Raw genomic sequence first — 27,271 nt, 5'->3', positions numbered from 1 at the left:
CAGCACTGGTATATCTTTATTTATAAAGCTATACTTGGCAAATTTCCACTGTACCTCTGTAACCTCCTCTCTGTTTGCTCTGGTACCTATCAGCTACGCTCCTCAAAGTGGTTGCTTTTTAATGTGCCACGAGTTATAACCGAATTGGGAAAAACTGCCTTTTCTTATTTAGCACCTTGGGGGTGGAATAATCTACAAAAAGAGCTAAAGTTAGAAACCCTTATGTCCTTAAATGAATTTAAAACTACTATAAAGAGTGTTGTGATGGAGACATGTTCTTGTTTTTCTTAAGAGTCTCATTGTGTTTTATATTTTTATTTTTAATATTTTGTACTTCTTTTATTGTTAAAATGTACTTTAGTGTTTGTTATGTATGCATTTGTTGTGATTTGGCTGCTACCTTGGCCAGGTCTCTCTTGTAAAAGAGATTCTGAATCTCAATGGGACCTCCTGGTTAAATAAAGGTATAATAATAAAAAATAAACACAGTTCTGAATTCACCTTTACACCTGTGTCCTGAGTCCTACCTGACAGATATAGATTTATCTCTATCACACAAACTTTAATTACTAAAAGTCTCTCTCAGTAAATCAAATAAATGCTACAATGTAAAAAAGTGTAAACCTCCATGTTTGTACATTAAAATAGTTTTTAAAAAATAGCAATTGTATCAATAATGTGAGCGTACGAGTTTGTTAATTTGTGATCTGTAGAATAGGATTTGTGCACCTGCAATGAAGAATTTGAGAAGGTGTAACTGTTGTTTCTGTTTGTGGGAGAGAACAAAAAGTCTACAGGTTTACAACTCTTAAAACATTTCTCTCTGACTTCAAACTTACTGATACACACGTGTGGCTTTTCTCTACAACTACAAACACACTGTCACAGGTGTTCAGTCGTTTTGACTCAAAAATACCTTCAGAAAATCCTCCCCTTCACACACACACACACACACACACACACACACACACACAGACTGACTTACACAAAACCTGAAGGTCATAAATACACTGAAACTAATGAGATAATGAGCTAAATAACAGGTGAACAGAATGAGTAACTAAACAGACTGAGGTCAAACGACAACTAAAACACAATGAATAAAAAAATTAGACAAGTGTTACAGTTGCGTCAATATTTGCAAAGCCCTTTTTCCATTTCCTCTCTGCATTTTGCAGGTTGTAATTTTCTTTTGGTTTTGTTGTCATCAAGAACACTAGTTTCTCTCCTGGAGTGGACTTGTGCTCCTCATCTGTGTTTGTGTGGTCAGTATTTATGCAGAAAGGAACTTGATCTTCAACAACGCTTGGTGTGGTAAACAAGGTTCAAATGAATATATTATATCACAATAACTCCTTCCCTTCTCTCAGGTATTCCTCAAAAACACAATGACCATTAATAAACATGTGAAAACACAATCATTAGCACAGTTTGTCTGTTTGTGTGTAAAGACGTCAGGGGCTTGTTCATCTGGTGTTGAAACCCTTCGATGTTTGATGAGCTTCAGGTCGTTTCATCAGAAGTTCAGACGGATGAACAGTTTTTAGCAGCGACTGCATCTGATGCTCTTCCTTCAGTCCATTATTCACTCACTTTAATGAGGCTGGACTTTAAAGGAACTGTCAGTCATTTTGGGGTAAAATCTGGGCTTGCTGTGTAAGCAATTTTTTCTTTCACTAGCATAAAACAAACAGTCATAAAGATGTTATAAATAACATGTATATTGTTTCATATAGTGATAATGACTTATATTTGGTGATGTACCGATCACACTGATGCTAGAAAGTGTTTATAAAGAAGAATATTTGTTAGATCATATCCTGATTTGTACAGTCAGACTATTGTTCATATTCTCAGTCAAACATTAGAAGCTGTTTATGCAACTTTCCATTTATATTCATCTTCAGGTGGTTCAGGAAATAAACCAGTTTTTGAAAACAAGTAAATCATGTTTATTGTCATACTGTAATTAGAAAAAAGCTGCAAGAGTCACATTTCACATCAAACTTTACTGATGTACTGAGTAATACTCCTAAAATCATGATCATTTTGGTTAACAATATTAGATCAATGCTGTTTTTATGAATATTTCTATTATATCAGAGTATTACTGATTTTATTTCAGTCTGTAGAAACATCACTGTTGTTTTTCACATTCAGATTTTAGTTCAGATCTAAAAATTCTAAACAAAATGATTTTAAAAAGTTTTATATGAACATTTTAATATTACAATGTTTTTTTTATATTTATTTTTTATTTGTTTTTACAGAATAACCTAATTAATGTGCCATTAAAAAAAAGGTAAATTACCGACATATTTATTTGTTCATAATGCATATATGTACATTTTTATTATAATGTATCATTTATTTAAGGATACTCTTCTCACAGATCCATTTAAGACTACTATCACATTGAGCATCATACCATCCTGATGAACGAGTGTTAGCACAGTCATCGTTTCCCTGATAGTTGTTTGGTTCTCCACGCGCCCAGAACCTGCATCAACAGATCAGAGTTAGATCAGAGCTGCTTTCTGTGTGATATGATACTGACTGAGACAATCATTTATTTGATAATAATCAGTTCAGTTCAGTCATTTCTCACCCAGAGGTCAGTGTGCTGCCATCAACCCATTTCCATCTGCCCTCCTCTTCAATATCAGTCAAACCAATCCAGAAATGATCAGAACCACAAATATTCTTCACAAAATCCTGAGAAGAGAAACAATAACATGATTTATAACATGAGCACAGACTGATTTCAGAGCATTATCTTTAATTTAAAAATGAAACACCACGATCACTCACTCACACACACACACACACACACACATTTTCTCTCTCTCTCTCACACACACACACAGAGACACACACACTCTCTCTCTCTCTCTCTCACACACACGATCACACACACACACACTCTCACGCTCTCTCTCTCTCACACACACACACACATTCTCTGTCTCTCTCTCACACACACACACACTCTCTCTCACTCTCTCTCTCTCTCTCTCACACACACACACACACTCTCTCTCTCTCACACACACACACATTATCTCTCTCTCTCTCTCTCTCACACACACGATCACACACACACACACTCTCACGCTCTCTCTCTCTCACACACACACACACATTCTCTGTCTCTCTCTCACACACACACACACTCTCTCTCACTCTCTCTCTCTCTCTCTCACACACACACACACACTCTCTCTCTCTCACACACACACACATTATCTCTCTCTCTCTCTCTCTCACACACACGATCACACACACACACACTCTCACGCTCTCTCTCTCTCACACACACACACACATTCTCTGTCTCTCTCTCTCTCACACACACACACACACTCTCTCTCACTCTCTCTCTCTCTCTCTCACACACACACACACACACTCTCTCTCTCTCACACACACACACATTATCTCTCTCTCTCTCTCTCTCTCTGGTGCATGCTGGGAAGTGGGAAGGGATTGCATGGGAGGGTGATCTAGGTGAGAGGAAATTGTCTAAAAAAAAAAAAAACTTTCACCGTTTCTTGCTTTTTATTTTTTCGTATTCAATTTTTTAAATTTAAAAAGAAAAAAAAGGAAAAAAAAACAAAACAAAACTCTGAGTTTGTTTTCCGTGGGAGTTGTGGCGTGTCAGAGTTAGGATGGCATCTCACACTCACACGAGTGTGCAGGCGTCAGGTCTGTCGCTCCGGCACGGGATCAGGTGTGTGACTCAGGCAGGTGCGCCGGTAGAAGACGTGTTACTGGACGTGGCAGAACGCGTGGGACATGATAATATCATCTCGACGTCTAGGATAACCAAGGCCATAGTGATATTTCTGAAAGAAGAAAATCTGGTTCATGTTTTGATGGAGAGGGATTTCGGTAAGTGGCTCATTTGTTCCTGTTCAACCGTTAGTTTCAATCACAATGAAGGTGGCGGTTTCTAATGTTCCGACTTTTATTCCGGATGCAGATATTGAGCGAGAGCTTAGTGGAATTAGAACGGTTCCACTGGGTTGTAAAAATGCTGCTTTAAAACATGTGTTGTCGTTTAGGCGGCAGGTGTACATGTTTTTAAATGAACCGACGCTCAACATTTCCTTTCGCTGTGTGTTTGAGGGCAAGTCGTACATGATGTACGCGAGCACGGGAGAGATGCGGTGTTACGAGTGCGGGACTGTTGGACATGTTCGGCTGTCTTTCCTCATAGAGTTGAGTCTGAGAATGAAGCAGGCCCTAGCAATATTTCAGACAAGACGAAGGAAAATGAAGTGCAAAAGAATAATGTACCAAATGAAGCAGCAGTGAATAATGAGGATCAGAACGTGGAATCGAATTGGAAGGAAGGATTGATAATAAAAGATTCTTTCCCAAATAATGAAAAAGATACAGAGGAAGATTCTGGTAGTAAGATAAAACAGTTGAAAATGAAGGAAGTTAATGCTGTAACTGATGTAACTGATGTGACTGTTGAGAGCAGTGCTGTGGTACAGGGGTCTGAGCAAGGTGATACTGGGGAGAGTTCACACTCAGTGAATACAGGTCAGACGGAGGATGACACAATCGGTTTGGAAAGAGGAAAGATAGTATCCTTGATTAAGAAGGTGCAGTCAGAAATGGTTGAGGAAATGGATGATGATGATGACGATGATGATGATGGTGGTGTGTTGTCTGATTTTTCAGACGTGTCAGATGTTTCTCAAAAAAGCTGTGAGCAGGTTTATTCACTAGAGGAAATAAATAAATTCTTGGATGAAACCTTTGGAAAATCTATTGATGTGCAGAATTATTTTTCTGATCTGAAGAGGTTTGAGACCTCTGTTCGTTATTGGCAGAGGAAGGTTGGAGAAGATGAACTCAGTCAGAGAAAGAGATTTCGTTTAAAAAAGTTTCTTGCAAAACTGCAAAGGGATAAAACCCCTATAAAACATAAATTCAAATAATTGAATCAATGGTTTATACATCACTCAAGATGACTTTACTATATTCTTTATTTCTTTCTGTCTCTCTTTTCTATATCTTTATATTTTCTATGGAGATGATAAGGGTAGCCTCTTTAAATATTAACGGAGGGAGAGACAAGAGCAAGAGAGCTTTGATTGCTGAATTAATTAAAATTAAGAATGTAAAGGTTTCTTTTTTGCAAGAAACACGTACAGATTGTCAAAATGAAGTAGAGTGGTGTAGATGGTGGAGGGGAAGAGCGTCTTCAGTCATGGATCAAATCTGAGTGCTGGAGTAGCTATTCTTTTTTCAAAGAATTTGAATTTTAAAATTTTTGTAACTGAAGAAATAGAAAAGGGTAGAGTTTTAATGGTTGCTGGAGAAATAAATGATTTAAAATGTATTTTTATAAATGTTTATGCTCCAAACAATGGATCAGATCGTGTGGAATTGTTTAAGAAGTTGCAGAGTGCATTAAGAAAATGTGATAATGATTCCTGCATAATAATGGGTGGGGATTGGAACTGTCTCATCCACTGTCTAGTAATGCTCTCCAGAATATCATTAAAGAGTTTGAGTTGATGGATGTGTGGAGGAATATGAATAAGAAAGTAAAACAGTATACATGGGTTAAAATATTAGACTCCAATGTAACTGGAGCAAGATTAGATAGAATATATATTAGTAAAACAACTATGAATAGAGTATCTCATGCTAATATTTCCCCTAACGGTTTTTCAGATCATCATATTGCAACCATAGATTTTAACATCACTACTTTAGAACGGCCCAGGTATTATTGGCACTTCAATACAAAACTGCCGCAGGACAGGTCTTTTTCTGAAAAATTTGGTGATTTTTGGAAATTGTGGAAGTTGAACAAAGGTAATTTTGAAACAATGACACAATGGTTGGAGGTGGGGAAAACACAGATAAAGGTTTTTTGTCAACATTTTTCCTACAATACTACTGTGTGTATTAAAAAGAAAGAAATAATTGGAATAGAAAATGTGATGGATGTAAATGTTTTGGGTGTATCTAACGATTTAAGGAATAGGAAACTTGAATTAAGAGCTATCTTAGAGGAAAGAGTAAAGGGCGCCTTAATTAGAGCAAGAATTTCTTCCATCAAAGACATGGACTCTCCCACTTCTTACTTTTTTAATCTAGAGCGAAAAACTGCACAACAAAAGCCTGCGCAAGGAAAATGGAACATTAACCTCAAACCCAACAGAAATGAGGAAAATGGCAATGGATTTTTATGCTGATTTATATGGTAAATCAGAGTGTTGGTTACAAATAACCTGGCCGCCTCCATGTTATGGCACAGACTCAATGTTTTAGAGCCACCAGATGACATTATTAAAAGCATTCAGAGAAAATTGGTGGAGTTCTTTTGGTCAGGACAGCATTGGATTCCTGCACCAGCTCTGTACCTTCCAACTCAAGAGGGGGGACAAAGTCTGATCGACATAAGGAGCAGGATCCACACCTTTCGATTACAAGCAGCGAAGAGACTGTTGTACGAGGAGGACGTGGGGTGGACAAATGTGGCATGAGCTCTGTTGAGAAGAGCATCAAACCTGGGATATGACAAGCAGCTGTTTTTACTGAAAGTTAATGAGCTGGATTTGAATCATTTTACTTCATTCTACCAATCCATGCTAAAAGTGTGGAACATGACTTTTTCTGTGACCAGAGAGATTTTGCGACCACAGGACTGGATTATGGGTGAACCACTGTTTCATAATTCTTTGATACAAACAAACATTTTGTCTTCAAGCAGAGTGAGGAACTGTATGGTCAAAGCGGGATGTACGAAGATCGAACATCTAAGGGACGACAGTGGGTGGAGGACAGCAGCTTCAATTCAGCGCAAGACAGGAATACGTTCTTTATGCCTCTTTGATCAGATGTTGAAGGAAGTACGCTCAGCACTGCCTAGAGCCTGTCGAGAATCATTGGGAACGCCTTCGCAAGGAAGGAGCTATAGTTTTTCAGCAATTCGGGTCTCTGCTGCACAGGAGAGTCCGGATAATGAAGATACTTTTGTGTCCTTTAAAACTCCAGAGTTGGGATTATTTCAAGACATTGGCAAAAAGGCATTATACATTGTGTGTGTTAAAGTGTCTCATCAAACTGTTTTAAGAAGAGTTAAAACATGGAGGTGGACAGAAGTGTTTGGGTCAGACTTCAGAGGATGCTGGAGATCTCTGTATAATCCTCCTATTGAGAAACGTACAGCAGATTTACAGTGGAGACTGATGTATGGTATAATAGCTACGAACAGACACGTGGCGCACCTGAATCCAGAAGTAGGGAGGGAATGCCTTTTTTGCGGAACTGAAGAAACGGTTGAACATTTGTTTATCTAGTGTGATAGATTAAGAGGCCTTTTTTATTTTTTAGAGATTTGTTTTGAAAGTGTGGGAGAGGAATTTTCCTATAAAGTTTTTATTAGTGGCCCAAAGTACAAAGTCTGTGATCGAAGAAAAGTGGTTTTGTTAAACTACATTTTGGGAACAGCCAAGATGGCAATTTGGAGGACTCGGAAGAATAGGATCTTAGGAACTGGTTCAGTTGATGCAGAGAGAGTTCTGAAGGGGATGGTGGCTGCTCGTATTAAAATTGAGTTTGCTTACTTCAAATTAGTTAATAATATTTTAAACTCTTCTGCAATGTGGTCAGTGGGGAGTTTTCTGTGTGAGGTCGGGGAGGATGAAATGTTGGTTTTAAAGACGTAATGAAAGGGCTGTAATCTGTATTGATTGTTTTTTTTTTTTTGTATTTTAAATTATTTATTGGTTTGTAGAATTTTGGATGAAGTATTGGAATGAAAATAATTAATGTTCAAATAAATATGTTTTAAGCCTCTCTCTCTCTCACACACACACACACACACACACACACACACACACACACTCTATCCCTCTCTCACACACACACTCTCTCTCTCTCTCACACACACACACATTCTCTCTCCCTCTCTCTCACACACACACACTCTCTCTCTCTCTCTCACACACACACTCACACACACACATTCTCTCTCTCTCTTCTCTCTCTCTCTCTCTCTCGTTTCGTGCACATGCGCAGAGTGAGTGTTGCGAGGTGCGTGTGGGTGAGAGAACGCTGTGGTGAGGGTGAACTTTTTTCTCTTTTTTCCTGCTTTTCTCACACTGTTTGTTCACAAGTGTCTTGGTGTTCGTTGTCTTAAAGTTTTGATTTAGTTAGTAGAGGAGTATTTATTGTGTGAAGTGTAAAGGGAGAGGACGCCGTAGGCCGGCGTTTGCCAGGTGACTATGGCGATGCCGGCGGCGCTCGGTCAAAGTTTCGACCAACTTTCACGCAGGCATGGCATTAAAGTTGTGCCCGCTTTTAATTGTTCGGTTGAAGATTGTGCCTTGGCTGTTGAGAAGGCTGTTGGTTATGATAGCATTGTGTCTGGGTCCCGAACAAATGGCGCTGTGGTTATTTTTTTGGACGTTATAGAGAAGGTGAATAGTGTTGTGCAAAGTGGAGTTATGATCCAAGATACACTGGTTTCTGTTGTACCGTTAATACAACCAGCGAAAAGAATAATCCTCTCCAATGTTCCACCTTTTATTAAGGATGAGGTGCTAGTAGCAGAGTTGTCTCGGCATGGCAAAATCATGTCGCAAATGAAAAAAATACCGCTCGGTTGTAAGTCTCCATTGCTCAAACATGTTGTTTGTTTTAGACGGTAAGTGTATATGATTTTAAACAAAGCCGAGGATGAAATGAATATGGCATTCAAATTTCGGATTGACGGTTTTGATTGTCATTTTTGCGTCTTCCGATACAATGAAGTGCTTTACCTGCGGAATGGAAGGTCACACCAAGCGAGTGTGCCCTGCGAGGATTGAGGGAGCGGAGGCTGCTGTGTTGGTAAATGAAAATGCCGGTAGTAGCAAAGTGGTGCAGACTAGCGTTGATGATGCTACGATGAATGTGCGAAAGCAGCGTGAAGATGGTGAAAACAGTAAGAGTGTTGATGTTAGCGGGGTTGAAGACATGGATGTTGTTGTAGGAGATATAGAAAATGAGGATGAAAGTGAAACAAATGTGACCACTGAGACTGTTATAGCTGTAGCTGAATGTATCTTGGCTGAGGAGAATAAAAATACTGAGTTTGAAAAGGATGAGGCTTTGTTTAAAACACCCTCTAGTAAGAGAAAACGTGCTAGGAAATCCCCGAGAAAAAAAAGCGATGAAATGGTGACGGATAAACAAGTTGGAAAGAGTGATGAGACTGAAAATAGTGCAGTGGACGATTCTGATAGTGAAGCTGTTGATGATAACAATGAGAAGGTCCAGCAAAGTTATACTTTTGCAAAAGTGAGAAATTTCTTACAAAAGACAAAGAATACGAAGAATGTCCAGGTTGTACATTATTTTCAAGACCGGAAAACATTCATTGAATCAGTTGTGATGTTGATGAGGGGGGAAGGAGAAGAACAATTACAGTACAGGAGATATATAGATTGAAGAAATTTGTCTCTAAAGTGAAGTTGGAATTAAAGAATGAAGATGTATTTGAAACTACATAGGTTTTTTATTCTTAAGTTACTGTGTGCTTTAATATGTTGTTTAAAACTATGTAATCTAATGAGTACAATAAAAGTGGGTACCCTTAATTTGAATGGTGCAAGACATATTAAAAAAAGAGCACTATTATTTGAACTAATTACCCAGAAGAATATTGATGTAACTTTTATACAGGAAACACACAGTGATCGCTTGAATGAAATTTATTGGCAGAAAGAATGGGAAAGGGACAGTGTACCTCTCACATTTGAGCTCCATAAAAGGCGGAGTGGCCATTCTTTTTGCAAAGAGGTTTTTGCCAATTTCATGTGAAATAAAGAAAATGGTATCTGGTAGGTTATTAGTTTTACAAGCAAAATTTGAAAAATTTAATTTTGTTTTTCTAAATCTATATGCTCCTACAAATAGTACTGAAAGAAGTGCCTTCCTTAAAGAGGTCAGTGTTTTTTTTACAAAGTTGTAATCAAGATGATTATCTTTTTTTGGGAGGGGATTTTAACTGTACGGAAAATGATGCTCTTGATAGGAACCATTTGGAACCTCGTACTGTTTCAAGTCGTGTAATGCGTGAATTGATTGAAACCCACAGTTTGTGTGATGTGTGGAGGGAACTGAATAATAACAATAAGCAGTATACATGGTCACACTCCAGAGATAATGGTATTTCAGTGGCCAGGCTTGATAGGTTTTATTGTTTTCGATATCATTTTAATGTTGTTAAAAAGTGTTTAATTGTGCCAGATGGTTTTACGGATCATTGTTTGGTGTTATGTGAAGTATTTATAGCAAATGTTAAAATTAAGAGTGCTTACTGGCATTTTAATACATCTTTGTTGGGTGATATGAATTTTAGGAGTGTGTTTTGTAATTTTTGGGAAATATTTAAAAGTAGGAAAAATAGTTTTATTGATTTAAGACAGTGGTGGGATTGTGGGAAGGTGGAAATTAAGGCATTATGTCAGCAGTACGCTTTCAATGTCTCTAGGGATATTATGCACTCAATGAGAAAACTTGAATCTGAGATTACTGACTTACAAAAGTTGGTTGAAATTACTGGAGAAATGTCTTGATGCTCTTAAATGTAAGAAGTCTTCTCTTACAGACCTCCTGGGTATAAAGACACAAGGGGCTCTGGTTAGATCACGGTATCAGATGCTCACACAAATGGATGCCCCATCAAGGTTTTTTTTTTGGCCTAGAACGGAAGAATGGGCAGAGTCGATTTATTCACTCTATTCGAACAGAAAATGGGCAGGAATTGAAAGAACCCACAAGTATCAGGAAAAGGGCTGTACAATTCTATGCTGAGTTATATAGTAGTGAATATAAAGAGAATGAGGAATTATCTGCTAAGTTTTATGATGGCTCAAAAAAAATTACTCAGGACTCTGTAGGTAAACTTGAGAAGCCTCTCACGGAGCAGGAGCTTTTAAATGCTTTGAAAGATATGAAGACTGGTAAAGCACCAGGTATTGATGGCCTCTCCGTTGAGTTTTATAAGGCCTTTTGGGGAGTGATGGGCGAAGACCTCTTGGATGTTTTAAATGAAAGTTTAGCTGTGGGTTCACTCCCTCTAAGTTGTAGGAGGGCGGTGGTCACTTTACTGCCAAAGAAAGGTGATTTGCAGGAAATTAAGAATTGGCGACCTGTAAGTTTACTTTCTACAGACTTAAAGATTTTTTTCTAAGAATTTGGCTAATAGATTAAAATATGTGATGGGGCAAGTGGTTCATTCTGACCAGACCTATTGTATACCCGGAAGGTCGATTATGGATAACATTAGTCTCATCAGAGATATTTTGGATGTCTCTGGCTATCTTGATCTTGATATAGGTTTTATTTCAATTGATCAAGAAAAAGCCTTTGATCGAATAGAGCATCAATATCTTTGGAATACGCTTGATGCTTTTGGTTCTGGGTCTAATTTTAGTGGAATGATTAAGGTATTGTACAAAGACATTGAGAGCGTACTGAAGATCAATGGTGGTTTGAGTGCCCCTTTTAAAATTGGGAGAGGTGTAAGGCAGGGATGTGCACTTTCTGGAATTTTATATTCCTTGGCAATAGAACCAATGTTAAACAAGTTGCGTTCTTGTATTCAAGGTTTTAAGTTAAGGAATCACAGTCCTCAATACCAAATATCTGCCTATGCAGATGATGTCATGATCTTAATTAATGGAAATAAAGATGTTATTAATTTGGCATCAACTGTTAGTGAATTTGGTGTAATTTCTGCTGCAAGAGTGAATTGGGAGAAGAGTGATGCACTGATAAAAGGTAAATGGAAGAATGGTTTACCAATTTTACCTGGTGGGTTGAATTGGAATAGGGGGGGGCTTAAGTATTTAGGTGTGCATCTTGGAGATGAATCAGTGCAGCAGAAAAACTGGGATGGGATTATAGAAAAAATGGAGGGCAGACTGAAGAAATGGAAATGTATTCACTCTCAACTATCTTTTAGAGGGAGAGTACTAATACTGAACAATTTAATATCTTCAAATATGTGGCATAAGCTCTCATGTGTGGAACCTCCCACAGGATTATTATCATGTTTACAAACAATATTAGTGGACTTCTTTTGGGACAGGCTGCACTGGGTCCCTCAAAGTGTGCTTTTTTTGCCAGTGGAGGAGGGAGGACAAGGTTTGGTGTCTCTGTCAAGCAGATATGCAACATTCCAGTTCCAGTTCATTCAGAAGTTTTTAACAGGCTCTGTGGATGTGATATGGAGAGAAGTTGTGTAAAACATTCTTCACAGAGTGGATGGACTTGGATTAGATACTGCTTTGTTCCTCACCGATACCAAAAAGCTACAATTGAGTCGGCTATCTTCATTCTATCAAGGACTGTTTAAAGTGTGGGGATCTTTCATTATTAAAAGACCAGAAAATGCTACTTCTCTGTTCTGGTTGTTAGAGGAGCCGCTAGTTAAGGGGGCTCGTTTGACCATTACAGATCAAGTGCCAGATCTATTTCAGAGATTGTGTGACACTCAAACTGTAAAGCTTGGTCACATGAATAAAGTGGCTGGATCTGAATTGAAGGACATTGTGGCTGTGGCATCTTTACTGGGACAAAAATCAATGAGACAAACCTCAACAATCTTGGAATTATGGAGGAATAAGCTGACAGCAGAGGAATTGACATTGCTTAAAAGTTTTGAGAGATCCTTTTCCCAAGCACTGGATTACACCCGATTTAAAAGACATGTCTGGTACTTTGTTAAATTTGAATGGACTTCAGAATCTATTGTTAGAAGAAATAAGTGGAAAAGTGATTTACAAATGTTATGTTAAAATAATGTACAAGTCCACATTGTGTGAGAAAAGTGATAATGTCTGGAGAGAGAAATTTGAGATTGGAAATGAAGTCAAACCATTTTGGAGGGTTTTATATAAACCACCATTGATGAAAAAATCAGGAGATCTACAGTGGAGAATCCTGAAAGGGGCTGTTGCTGTCAATGCGTTTGTCTCAGTTATTAACTCTAATATCAAAGAAGGTTGTGTTTTTTGTGGGTTAAGAGAAACAATTTTTCATTGTTTTCTCGAATGTAGTAGGCTAAAATCCCTTTTTGCACTATTAAAACAATTGTTTATAGGTTTTAAGGAAACTTTCACCCCTAAGGCTTTCATTTATGGGGCAGGATACAACCGCAATCAAAGATTTAAATGGCAGTTGATTAACTTTATGGTTGGCCAGGCAAAAATGGCCATGTATATTTCAAGAAGAAACAGGATTAATAATATACATGGCCAAGATGGTGAACTGTTGTTTAAGGCATTTATTAGGTCAAGGATCTCGGTTGAGTTTAAATATTATAAAGAGATGCAGGATTTGGAAACTTTTTTATTGCAGTGGTGTTTTAATGAGGTTTTTTGTACTGTGTTTGAGGGGGATTTAATTTTTAGTTTTTTGATGTGTTAAATGGTTGTGTGATAATGGTTTGATGTTTTTTTTTTGGTATTGTTATAATAAAAGTATGGGTTAAATCTCACACACGCACACACACACATACTCTCTCCCTCTCTCTCTCTTTCTCTCACACACACACACACACACTCACTTGTTCCTCTGTGTTGTTGATGATGATCAGATCTGTTCCTCTCTCTCTACAGTATCTTCTGCTCTCATTCCAGTTCTTCTTCTCAGAGGAAAAGAAGTAAAGAGTTGATTGATGACACTTCAATCCATCTATAAACACAGATAAGACATCCCTAGTGAAATATAAATGAACTAAAATGCATTTGAAATACATTTATTTCATAATAAGTATACTACAAATACGTTTATATAGTTATTTACTTAATAAAAATACACTGCAATTGTAACTTAAAGTCTGCTAAACTGGAACAACTAACTTTGTACTTTATTCATTTGAATTGTGCAGAACTAGTGCTGAAGTTCAACTAAAGATACACTGAAGTTTATTTGATTGTGTTAAAGTGGGACTATAGCAATTATACTTCAGCTAAACTTGAAATATCTTGCATTTAAAGACATCAAATATTATTCAGAGATCATACAATCCTCATCAACAGTGACATTTAAACACACTGTAGGATTAATATTGAGAGATGTGCACTGTGCACAAGTAGCACTACAAATAAAGCTGAAATATAAATGTTATAATAAATTTTTTTTTTTTACTAGGGCTTGAAACTAAACCAAATTAAAAAGGTTATTTATATTACTTGTACTAGTAGTGTATATTTTTTTATAGTTGTGAGTGCTTTTAATCTACTGCTCTTTACAGTTTATCTCTTAATTTCACTGTATCTGTTCACTCTGTTTATGTTGTATACTGTAACAGACAATGACTTTCAGAAGGAAACCTGTTTCTCAAAGGGAGGTTTCTGTAACAGTGTTTTAAACTGATCTCATTAGTGCTCTCTAGACACTGAAGCAGTCTGTGTATTTGACAGGTTTGTGTCTCATCTGAGGCCAACGACTGATTATCACAAAAGATAATGTTTTGGACTTACAGTTTTGTTCAATTGCTTACACACTAACCCACAATTAGCAAAACCTTACACTCAAGGAGCAAAACACCGGCCTAGATTTGCACAACTGTAAGCACACTGTCAGCTTCACACTTTTTACAAAACATTACACACAGTGATTTGCAAAACACTAAACACACTTCTATGCATTTGACACAGAAATTTATCATGATGTAATTTCCTTGCAATTTCAAAGCAAAGGCTTTCAAATGAACACACCCATGAACCAAATGGTTAAACACAGGCACCAGGTGTGCACACATCAGGTTAAAGCACTGGATGGTGTCAGAGGAAGAGAGAGAGTGCGGATGAGAGGGGGAATCCAGAGAGTACCAGGAAGAGGGAGAGGGAGAGGAAGACCTGGAGGAGGGGTAGGACATGCACAAAGAAGACAACCAAATCTGTGTAACAAAATTCGTACCATTGTGGACCATGTAATAAACCACGGACTAACACTGAGGGAGGCTGGATTGAGAGTACAGCCTAACCTAAGCAGGTACACGGTGGCATCAATAGTTCAGACATTTCCTCAAGAGCACAGGTGAGAAACTTCTCTTCAGTCAACAGAATCCATTGCTTACTGCATGTACTATATCAACACTACTGTATATGTACTCTATATTTTGGTACTGTATATATTCCTGTTTGTATCATCTTACAGTAAGCAAGAGAGAGAGATCATAAATCAGTCTTCGAGAAATTCAAGCCCATATCGTCAATGATCACCTAATTTGCAATAATATCCAACAGGTCTCTGTCAACAATAGCCCGTATCCTTAAAAAACATCAAGTTCTGATGAAACAACTGTATAAAGTGCCATTTGAAAGAAATTCAGGTGAAAGTCCTGCGGCGTGAATCTCTGGTGGTACGTTTTGTTCACTGACTGTAGTATTGTGTACTGCACACATAACCTTTTACTGTACATGTTATTTTACTGTATAGCAGACCTACAGTATACTGATCTACACAATGTGATCTTTTGCTGTATTTCAGAGAGTTTTGCAAATGGATGCGGAGGAAGTCCCGCATGAGTTTATTTACATTGAGGCTGGATTTAACCGGACAACAGTACGAAGAAGGGGAAGAAACATCATCGGTCACGGGGCTATTGTCAATGTACCAGGGCAACGTGGGGGTAACATTACCCTTTGTGCTGCCATTACACAGAATGGGGTCCTCCACCGCCGTGCCAACTTGGGTCCTTACAACACTGAACTCATTCTTACATTTTTAGACGGATTACACAATATCATCACAGCAGCAAACCAAAGGGACCAGATGCAAATCATTGCTATCACATGCTTCCTCCAAGCTATGTGATCAAATTGAACCAGCATCCATACAAGGGTGGATTCGTCACTCGAAAAGATTCTTCCCACGTTGCCTTGCAAATGAAAATATAGCCTGTGATGTTGACGAGGCCCTGTGGCCAGATCCAGCTAGGTGGAGAGTTTTTAGGGTTTTTCTTTTTTCAGTACTGAACTGGATATGTAATGTTACAGTATTACTGTAAGCGTAGAGTACAATGGTATGTTCAGTAATACTGTAATACATGAAAACTGGAAAATGTTTTGTTGAAATGTTCAGTATTGACTGACTTGAGTACATGAAAATAGATTAATATTTCCATCAGTCTGCACAATTGGTGTCATGTGGTGTTGGTGAATTTATTTTTACACTTTGTGTTAAGTGCTAAAAGTGTTTTAGGTTGAGCACAGGAGTGTTTAACTGATTCAAACAGAGTCAGACCATATGATGGTTGTGTTTGTGACAACAAAATAAGGTTTTTATAAGACAATGTATAGAAGTGTTGTGCTACTTTGGTGTAGTGTTGTGCTAATTGTGTGAAGGGGTTTGAAAAACCGAGCCCTGTTTTCAAAATGGTGCTTTAAACAATTGAAGAAAACCGTAAATATCTGATTTTAACTTGGTAGTTTGAACAAGTTGGTGTGTAGTTTTGAGATTGTGCTTATAGTTGTGAGAAAATGGTGACACTTGTTTTATGAATTGTGTTAGCAATCAAGAAAAACTGTAAAGAAACAATGCTTATGTTCAATTAAATGAATACTGACTTATAAAGCCACTTTAAGATGTCTTAAATAATTATTTATACTCTGCTGACATCTCTATCATTAATCATTATAAACATAAAGAGCTAAAGAAAGGTCAATTACAAGCATTAGCTACACAACAGATCCAGGACAGTCTGCTTTAAAATCTGAGTCTGCTTTAGATCAAGTTAAGACTGAAGAAACTAACCCACAAACTTCTGAAGATCATTTATTTCTGATTTCAGCTGGTCTCTCTCTTCTGTGAGGTTGATGATCTTCAGCTGGTCTCTCTCTTCTGTGAGGTTGGTGATCTTAGTCAGCAGCTGTTGTCTCTCTTGAGTGAGGTTGGTGATCTTAGTCTTCAGCTGTTGTCTCTCTTGGGTGAAGGTGGCACACAGTATAATGCGTGCAGTCAGCAGAAGAACACACAGCAGCACAAACACTACTGCAGCTGCTCTGGAGCTTCTGATCATCACACCATCACTTCCTGAAGAGGATATATATGATGTTATCTCTTCACTTCCTCATATCATACGACTCACATCTTCTGAAACATGTGAACTGTAGACTAACTTTAACGCTTGTCAGACGTTTATTAGTGTGGTTTTTGTTCTTGTGTTTGTGAGTAAATGCAGAGGAACAGTTCACTCAAAAATGGTTTCCTGATTATTTACTCATCCCAGTTTCACTGTATGTGATACATTTTTGGTTTTTGAGAAAAACGTGAACAGGTCTCAAAATAAACCTTTTCTAAAGTTCAAAAATCCATATTTAGGAAGCTTTAAATTAATCTTCATGACCCTGGTTGATAAATAAGTGTCTTCTCTAGCAAAACGATCAGTCACTTTCAGAAAAAAATAAAGCATTAACCACCATCAACAACTGGAGCATGTCAGATCATACTGGAGGACCTGGAAGAGAGTGAATGATCAGAAAATGTCCTTTAATCTCAGTTACCTGTGTGTCGAGGTGTTCGGGGTTCTTCTGTGTTGAAGTCTTCTGTGTGTCGAGGTGTTCGGGGTTCTTCTGTGTTGAAGTCTTCTGTGTGTCGAGGTGTTCGGGGTTCTTCTGTGTTGAAGTCTTCTGTCTCTTTCTTATGTTTCATGTCTCTTACAGCCTCTGCACTGACGTAGATATCAACAATCCTTTCTGTTCGGTCTTCTGAGTCTCTTGTTGAATCTTTATCCGTGCTATATGATTGTATTCTCGTGACGTTGAATCTTTGATATCTGTTCTGACTTTACCTCGTACGACGTTCACATATTTTTAGACATCAACTATCTTCTTCTCTGAGTTTTACCCTTTTCTATATTTTCATTTCCACATTCAGTAAACTAACACTAGTTTCTCTCGCTGTAGTGGACTGTGTTGTGTTCCTCATCTGTTTGTGTGACCAGTATTTATGCAGAAAGGAAGTGTTTTTTTGGCAAATCAGGGTTTCTCAAGTTTTTTCAAAAGCTTAGAGTGAGATCACATGAAGTTAGGGGAGGAGCTTAATGGAGCCCCGCCCCCAATATGACTCATTGTTCATAATTTACCAGCACAAATTGAATTTACAACTATAGTTAATTATATTAATTGCTAACTATACTAACTTTAACGTTATATTTCAAAATTACACATATACAAAAATTACAAAAATATAATATTGCTCTAAATAGTTTGGAAAAACTAATATTTTTGCATTTTGAATGTGTCTAGACGAAATGGTATAATGATTCATTGTGTGGTGGGAAATTGGGAACAAATGGACATATTACCATATTAAGGTGTGTGTGTGTGTTTGTGTATGTACACGAGTACACACTCCAGTTTATGAAATGTGTTTTGTGTTGTAAGTGTTACAACAATACAAATGCAATGATTAATCAATGTATATTTTGACAGGATATAAAATATTACCTAGAGCTTTGCTTTAATACATGTAGTCTTAATGTAACTAGAAACTACTAATACAGTATAATATATCATTTAAAATAAAATGAAGAGATACATCTTCATTCCTTCTCATACCCACTAACATTTCCCTTAGTTTCAGATAACTTTAGCTAGTTAAACTGAGCCAAAGATTCTGGTCTGGCTGCAAAGTAGTGGCAGAGTTTATGCTGCATCAATAATAATGTGTACGATGGGCTATATGTTAAATGTTCTAGACAAGCTTTCTTCTGACTGACCCTCTCCATCACGACGTGTGTTTGCGTGATGTTGTTGGTTACCTAGTAACGAACGTACAGTGACCGAGAATGTTCCGTCTACTTCTGTGTGCTCGCGCATCTATGTTGCCTAGCAACGAACACTGATCTGAGATACGTGCTGGGGGCAGGAAACTTCACTTTGTGTTCAGCGCATTATATACACCGTTATAAAGCTTGCAGGACAACTTGGTCGGCATTGCCTTTTCAGTGTGAGAAATACACGGTGTGGTGTGTGAGCGTGTGAACTGTGTGAGTCTTACAGCCAAAGTGTGAGACTTGAGAACCCTGTCAAATACTTCAAGTATTCGTGTAAAAAGGAACTTCAACTCACTGCAGAAGGACACTGAAAATAAGTGTTTCAACTATGTGGATTGTGTTTAAATGAGGTTCAAGGTGATGTAAAGTTTCTGAAAAGTTCAGGTTGTTGCTGGTACATCAAAAGTCCAGACATCTGATCAGGTTTTTCAGTCTGGTTCTCAGGAGAGCATCTGGAGATTTTGTTCTGAGATGCTCAGCGTGTTTTGTGGTCGTTCTCTTGGAGTTTTTTTTTTTTTTTTATAGGTGACAACATGAAACCTCTTGAATCGCTACAAGAGCCACCGCAGACAGACCGAATCTCTCTGTTTGCTGGCAGTGTGAGGGATATTTCATGTGTTTGTGTTCATGTGTGCAGCATCACGGACTGCTTTAACTGATCATCTTCATCCATGAAACATTTTACCTGACAAATCAAAACTTTGATTTATTCTTCTGAAATGATCATTTCCCTGTATACAAACATGCTTGCAACCAGTGTTTTTGACCTTTAATTATATTTCATATTGAATGGCAGTTTCAACAGATAAATGTTAATGAATCAAATTTAAAAAAATAAAAAAAACTAAACATGAGTAAATAATCAATACAGGTGTATTTGTGTCACAGTTATGCAGAGGGCTTCAACCAGCTTCATTTATAACTGGTTAACCTTTTATATTGCGAGTTAGAAAAGCATTAACAGACATTCACATCCAGTTGAGTTTAATCTCAGTTTCCATCATAGAGCTGATGAATCAGGTGTGTTAACGAACTAATGGAAACATTAGGAAAAATAATGAGATAACACTGAATGAGATTTGACAGGTGCATAAATGTCAATCTGTTCCTCACAAATTGGTTCAAGTTTCTTTATTTTTCACACACATATTACATACATGTAATGAATAATTTAACTTCAATTCAATTTAATGTAACTTCCTTTTACAGTACATGTACTTCCCTGGTACATATCTTGTACCTACAGGAAATGAGTGGTAACACAAGGTGAACTTAACAGTCGTACATGTATGGACAAGCGTGGGTAATAAAAAAATCACTAATAGGTAGTGTACATACATGGAAACTCATTTTTTTCTGTACTTACTAATGTACATACATGGTAAATATGTAGTACTTACGGACAAGTGGGTACAAACAGGCACATCCTTACAGTATCCGTATATGGTGACTAATAAGACACATTACTGTCCATACTAAGGACATATCACTGGTAAATGTGTAGCACCAAGAAAAAATGTGCTATTATGTGGTACCAAACAAGACATACTGCACTTGGTAAATATATAAAAATTGATGGATCGTTCTTTGAAATTATGACCCTGGTGTCTTTCAAGAGTGAGAAATGGGGAATTTCTGCATCCACCACAAGCAGATTCTGTGTTTTAGCTAAAGAATTTTTTTTTAGAGATGTTCAGCTAAATACAGTATATCCTCAACATTTATATAGTGTCTAATAATGTATTTGCTGTCCATGATCAATCACACAAATGGAAATGTGTAATTATTAGATCTAAACACAAACTGTATGCCATTCCACTTCCACACAATATTAAAAGAGACTAAAATCTGATTATGGGGAACTACTTCTGCAGCTTTATACAGATACAGTAGGTAGACATCCGAAACGCCCCTTCTACCGCCGCGGCGTCTGTAAAGTGCATTTGCAGCTTTTGACCGCTGAGTGGTGCTTTAACAACAAGTTATCAAACAAGTGCATCAAAGCACATTTTCGCAAATAGACATCAGTTTTGCCTCGTTGATGTGTTACATTTGACTGTTTCAGTCACGGAAAATGAACAACACTATAGTTTATATATTTAAAATATTTTATATTCACAGATGAAAGTTCAGTACTTATGAAGTTATGTGCAATCCTCTTTCCTGAAAAATATAAAGAGAGAGTTAGCATGATCAGTATGATGACATTAGATTAAAAGGTTGTTTTTTTTTGTGCGATAGGCCAGACACAGACAGGCCCCAATAGGCCGTACATAAATAGCCACTATAGGCCAGACACAGACAGGCCCCAATAGACCGTACATAAATAGCCACGATAGGCCAGACGCAGACAGCCAGGATAGGCAGACGCAGACAGGTCCCAATAGACCGTACAGAAATAGCCACTATAGGCCAGACGCAGACAGCCACGATAGACCGTACAGAAATAGCCACGATAGGCAGACACGGACAGGCCTCGATAGACTGTACAGAAAAATAGCTATGATAGGCAGACACAGACCGGCCTCGATAGACCGTACAGAAATAGCCATGATAGGCCAGACACAGATGGCCACGATAGGCAGACACGGACAGGCCTCGATAGACCGAACAGAAATAGCCATGATAGCCAGACGCAGACAGCCACGATAGGCAGGCACAGACAGGCCTCAAAAGACCATACAGAAATAGCCACAAAAGGCCAGACATATACAGGCCTTGATAGACCATACAGATATAGTAACACCACCACCAGTAATTGCATGAATTTACCTGATTAGTTACAGGAGAGCTTGCTGAGCTTCGAGAATGGTTTTGAATCAGGTTTGATGTATGATTCAATGCTGAGGAAGACCATCTACCCATGATCTTAACAGCTGATGTAGAGATCCCTCATTCAGCTGCTGAAGTAGCAACCCCAATTCTGAAAGAAAGCCCAGTATAGAGAGAGGGGAATAGACTGCAGCTTTTGAGAACGGTGGTTAAGTGAGTTCTAAAACAGGCCTTGGAAAGGGGTGCTCCGTTAGGTAAAATAGAGACTGGTGCGTTTTTAGAAGTTCTAGGTCAGATTTTAAGAAATTTCACCATGCAGAGAAGGGACAGAATTTATTATTGATTTAGAATTGTTAAGGTGACACCAGAACCTTGCACATCGGTTTTTGAGTGCTTGAGGAAGAGTGTGAAGAATTTAGGTCCGAATCACAGATCTGAAAGGAAATACCGCGAGCAGGATCTAATTGATTAGTTTTGAAATGAATTCCCCTGGACGCATAAACCCGTAGAAGGCAGATAAAACACTGCCGCGAGAAGAATATTGAGGTACTCAGAAAGAAGGCCATAGCAGATGGAAGTAATACATTTTTGCAATATGGGCAGGGTAATAGGCAGACGTTTGTCTTTAATTTTGTTGGAAGATTTAGCTAACCCCTTAAATAGTAACAGAACTGAAAATTCAGAAAATGCTTTGAAAATTAGGATTATAAAATTTTGCGTAGAATTAGATGCTGGCAAGGAGTCTGCAAATAGAGAAATTTTAAGATTGCGATAAAAAAAAAAATTAAAGACGAGAACGGAGCAAACGGTTGAAATTAGAATAGGAAACACAGAAATTTGGAAGGAAAACATTAGAAAGCAGACCATGCAGACGTGTAGGCTTGATTGTAGAGGGAGCGACGCCTTAGGGTGTACTCACACTATCCAGTTTGAACCGTGCCCGAGTGCGTTTGACCACCAAAGCGCGGTTCGTTTGACTAGTGTGAGTGCTCCGAACCATGCCCGGCTCGATTGGCCGGCCCTGGAAGAGGTGGGCCAGGGCACGGTTCAGTTGGACTCGGGCGCGGTTCGCATGCAGTGTGAGCACTAACCATGCCGGAGCACGGAAAAGGACACGTTGCATCACGGTTTTGCGACGCTCCAAAACCAACATGGCAGGGAAAGGGTCGCTTTGGTCTACGGCAGAGGTGCAAAACGCATAAAAACTAAAAACTGCAAAGTCCTTGCTGTACTTCAGCTGGTACCTTGCAAACATCCTCATACGAGCAGCACGATTACATGAAAATGTTCGCGCCACTAAGGCGACACATCTGTTTAACAACAGGCTGTGAGAGGGCTGTGGACCAAACAACACAAAATTATCCACAAAGAAAACAGAGCGATGGACTCCATTGTGTTCAGAGAGTGCCGCTCTTCCTGTTTATCCCGAAACCGTCGCACCATAATGACGTAAGCGTGCTCCGGCACGAATGCTGAAACCCTATATGTGAGTGCAGGCCAGAGGGGGAGTGGGGAGGGGGGACAATCGTACTCGGGCCCGGTTCATGGCAACCGTGCCTAGTGTGAGTACACCCTTAGAAATGTGATTTCTAGCTGACATAAGCAGGTCGTTTAGTTTAGTATTATGTCTGCTAACGGAGGGCAGACTGAAGAATCCGGGTTGGCTGAGGGGCACAGCTGTCTGAAAGTCTAAAAGTGTAAAGTGAAGGCCGCAGCAGCCGAGTAAGAGACAGAATGAACCAACACCAGTAGATGCGCGAAATAAACAAGCCTTGATTGTAGCTTAACCCCTTAACTGTCACCCCCCCAATTTATTTTTAAGGCATTAAAGTGCACTATCCGAACTAAATTGCTGTAATTTCTGAACACTTTGGAATATAAACATAAAGGTTGGTCTCTTTTAAACGAAGAAAATTAGCAGATGTTGGCAAAAGTGGATTTTTTTTTTTTAAAGTTGAAGTATCAAAAGTTATAGAAGTTTAAAGTCCGCATAAATCGAATTGACTTACGCTTACTAGCACACATTGCTAATCTTGATGTAAACAATTAAACATTGTTTGTCTTCGTAATCTTTATCGAAATCTGAACATTTCCACTATGTAATGCATAAGTTTTCTGATGACGTCAGTTTGACAGCATGAGCAGAACCTCCTTAATACGCCCCTCCAGCCTTTAGTTTGCTAAGAGTGAGACAGAGACCAGGAGCGCAAACAAACCATGCCTGCTAATTAATATTCGGTTTAAACTGGAGATATGTCACTACTCTGAAATAAGGTCAGCAGCAACTTCGTGTCACGTGGACTTTAAGATGCCTGCTGTGCATTGAGCCGAATCTTACCTACGACTCAAATGAAAGGGTCCATATACGCATCAGCTTGGTAGATCCAGTGTTCATAATAGCGCTAGTCCAAGAGTAAGCCATGTAAAGATGAGGTGAGAGCAGCGGTTCCCTGCATCTGCAACCATAGAATCCCATTAGAGTATGAAGCATTTCAGGAATAGACGCAAATGAAACAATGACTGAATAAACAAAGATTAAAGCATAGGATTAAAACAACGAATCTTAAGTGTGCTAGACAAAGCATATTTTTTAACGGAAATGCAAAAACCTTTATCAGTATAAAAGATTGTAGCGATTATTACGAGCCTTAAAGTGCCTCATTACGAAGGAGTTATTCAGAACATTGCATGCACTATGATCAACATCTTAATTATGCAGAGCGAGTCTGCTAGATAAACAAGCACGACACGCCCAGTGCTTTATTTGAACGTGTGAGTATAAATCATTGCAGAGAATAAAATTAATGCCCAGGCGCCACAAGTGCATAGAACAAAATGATACTTATAATGCTGTAGACTGATGAAGTGATGAAGGCGAGATGTCGAAAGAGACCGGCAGCCTTGATTCTGTCTGCTGGTCCGGAGAGACTTCATTCGTGCAGGTTCACGTGAGCATAAAGATTAATATTTGTTGATTGAGACCAAAGTCTGTTCAAGTGTTGAGACCCAAGCAGCACTGACGCGACATCTCGGAAAGCACCGGTGTTGCCAAGACAGTCTTTTTTTTTTTCTGCGGGTTGCTATTTCTGTCTGGGGTTTGAGGTGACCCCAATAGTGTCATATATAGCCCCTAGAATGTGAATTCTACAGCTAAATCCCTTTTGAACGCGATTGGGCTATTTTTTTTTTTTTAGTAGTAACTGGCGGTTTTGAGAAACCTGGCAACCCTGGAAAGCACATGGAACTCCGCCAATGTTCACATCCTCTGCCGAGAAAAGCTTGTAAATCATCCAACACGAACGACTGCAGATAATCACCGCGACACGGAGCTAAGCCAACGATCCCGTGTGCATCTTAAAGAAACGTCAAACTCTAGATAGTTTGCGGGACACAAACTTAATTAGCAAGTAAATGAATAAACGCAACGGCTTGAGCAAGGAACAATCACGTCGGAATCTGCAGTTGTTGTCGCGTCGGCATCTGCGAACTCAAACATGTGTAAGTGCGATCTTTTATACAGGAGTATAAAGACGTGATTGGATAATGATGAAGGTAATTAGTGACGTAGTGATTGAGTCTTCCTGGCAGAACTTAGGCTAAAGCTTCCATTTCTGCTTAATCTGCAACAAGATTAGTTTTTTAAAAGAGACAGCAATCTCTGCAAACAATGAACCAGACTTTCTCTCCTTTCTCCTCTCCTTCACTTTTTCCCTCACTCTTCCCTCTTCCAAGCAGGATCATTTTTATTCCTGCATGTAAATAGTTGTAAATGTTCTTTGTATATAGTTTATATATCTTTTTTTTTTTTTTTCTTCGGTCGTCTTCATTTCGTTGGGTGAAACATCTCTCTCACTCAGCAGCAGAGTCTGTGAGCAGCAACAACTTCCCCTCCGCGCTCAGAGCATTTAATAATCACTCCAATCCTGCTCACTGATACCAGAAACACACTCCGCCTTCACTCCGTGGATAAAGTATTTCAGTATGTTTGAAATCTTATGTTTAAAATTAAAGGAGACTTTCAAAGTGGCTTAGGCTATTGTGTGTAAACTTTTTTTCCCTATTACATGCCAAACTAATAACATTGTAAGCATTAAATCTTTAATTGCTGCTTTCTGCTGTGCAAATTTTATTTGTGAGGAAAATAACTACATTTTTGTCAGTTATTTTATCTAAACAGATCGATTCATTTCTTCAAGATTTCAAAATCAAATAGCCTACTGATAATATAGTAGCACTGTAAGATTACATTTGTTTGAATGCATTATTGCTAAAGCGATTGCGTGTGACTGTGCTTTATCTGTTTAAATCATGCTTTAACCCGAAAATAATCAGTAAAAGAAACAGACAAACTCCTTCTCGCTCGACTATTGCAGTCATTATAACCTAATCAAGCCATAGCTAAATATGTTTAACATGAATTCTTGCTGAATATGCAGTTATATTACAGGCTGTTGGCATGAATTGTACTCGTGATGGAGGCTCTTGGAGAAACCACGACACTCAGACTCTTAAAAATATCCTCTGCTTACTCCAGTCAGAATCACACGCTCCGCTCATCCTCTGTTCGGCAGCATGTCTCTGTCAGGTTGAGCCCTGAGTGGAGCGTCGATGGATGTTAAAATGAAAACAGATTTTCAACCGATGTAAATTACACATTCGAGTTAATCGCTAAAGTCGATTTATCACCCAGCCCTACTTCCTTGCATATAATTTAATATGAAAAAAATTGCAGCTGCAATGAAATGCATGTGTGTAAAATGTTTGCAAGGTTTACGCTGAGCGTGATGATGAGTGCAACGTGCAGCATTTATTCTTAATTGTTTTATCTTCATTACAAACCTTGTTTGGTTTTATTTTGGATAATTGCATGTAAAAACGTAAATGTAAAGTATCATGTTTTATATAATTTGTTACATTTGTATTTTTAATGTAGCCTATGTGTATGTTAAATGTACCATTTTGCAGTGGCAGTGAGAACTATCCAGAACTAAATGAATATTAATGTTTTGGCATATGATGTTAATTTAACCAATCAGATGAGAGTAAATGGAGAGTCAGCAGAGCCTCATGTGATTGGCTACCAGAAGGTGGTGGACCTGCCCTCTCCTTCACGCTTGCAAATCAGTCAGTCAGTGAGAGAATCATTTCAAAATTGTAAGCGCAGAGAAAAGAAAGACGGACCTGTACATATCGGTTTATTTCGGGAACTTTTTGCCCCACATCCACAGCATGTCATTTAGACATTTGCAACAGTAAGTTTTTTCACACACACAGACATTGCATTTCTTTAAAGTGTTGTTATCGCTTGCAAATCAATTTTCACGTGCTTGCAGTACTTTTGACCGTATTTTTGCGAAAACAACATGCCAAAAGTCAGATGCATGCAGATCATATTTATTTTGCTTTAGCATGAAGCTGCAGTTTCACAATATTTGAATTATGAGTTACAGTAAAATTCTGCAAATAATTTTTTCTTATGCTTGAAACGCGATTCACACCTATTATTAATTAATAGAAATCATTTAAGCAATTAAAACCTTTTTTAAATTTGAATTTAAATACTTTTAAACTAACTTTAAATTCTCAAGGAGTTAAAAAGGGTAAAATGTCACAGTGCAATAGCCTAAATGAACTTGTCTTAACAATTTAATGACAACTAACAATATAATTCATTTTTTTTTTAAAAGAACA

At 38.2% G+C, this 27,271-nt stretch overlaps 1 protein-coding gene across 1 annotated transcript; it reads right to left on the bottom strand.

Moving 5' to 3' along the window:
• Positions 1 to 1,961: 1,961 nt before the first annotated feature.
• On the bottom strand, positions 1,962 to 17,974 carry LOC113079452 (CD209 antigen-like protein C). The gene is made up of 5 exons (XM_026251722.1): positions 17,535 to 17,974; positions 16,786 to 17,064; positions 13,589 to 13,716; positions 2,609 to 2,715; positions 1,962 to 2,500 (listed from the first exon to the last, which is right to left on the bottom strand). Exons 1-5 carry the CDS (start codon positions 17,680 to 17,682, stop codon positions 2,368 to 2,370), a joined length of 795 nt encoding a protein of 264 aa, XP_026107507.1. The 5' UTR covers positions 17,683 to 17,974; the 3' UTR covers positions 1,962 to 2,367.
• Between the last annotated feature and the right edge of the window lie 9,297 nt (positions 17,975 to 27,271).

The sequence above is a fragment of the Carassius auratus genome, unplaced genomic scaffold (genome assembly GCF_003368295.1).
Source record: "Carassius auratus strain Wakin unplaced genomic scaffold, ASM336829v1 scaf_tig00028060, whole genome shotgun sequence".
Taxonomy (NCBI): Eukaryota; Metazoa; Chordata; class Actinopteri; order Cypriniformes; family Cyprinidae; genus Carassius; species Carassius auratus.
This window is presented reverse-complemented; position numbering and strand designations above follow the sequence as displayed.

Excerpts from the sequence above, each read along its gene's own strand:
- LOC113079452 (XM_026251722.1), bottom strand. The coding sequence starts at position 17,682 with ATGAAACATAAGAAAGAGACAGAAGACTTCAACACAGAAGAACCCCGA. Across the intron at positions 13,717-16,785 it reads TGATCTTCAGAAGTTTGTGG|ATGGATTGAAGTGTCATCAA; the intron begins GTTAGTTTCTTC and ends CTGTGTTTATAG. Across the intron at positions 2,501-2,608 it reads GGCAGCACACTGACCTCTGG|GTTCTGGGCGCGTGGAGAAC; the intron begins GTGAGAAATGAC and ends CTGTTGATGCAG.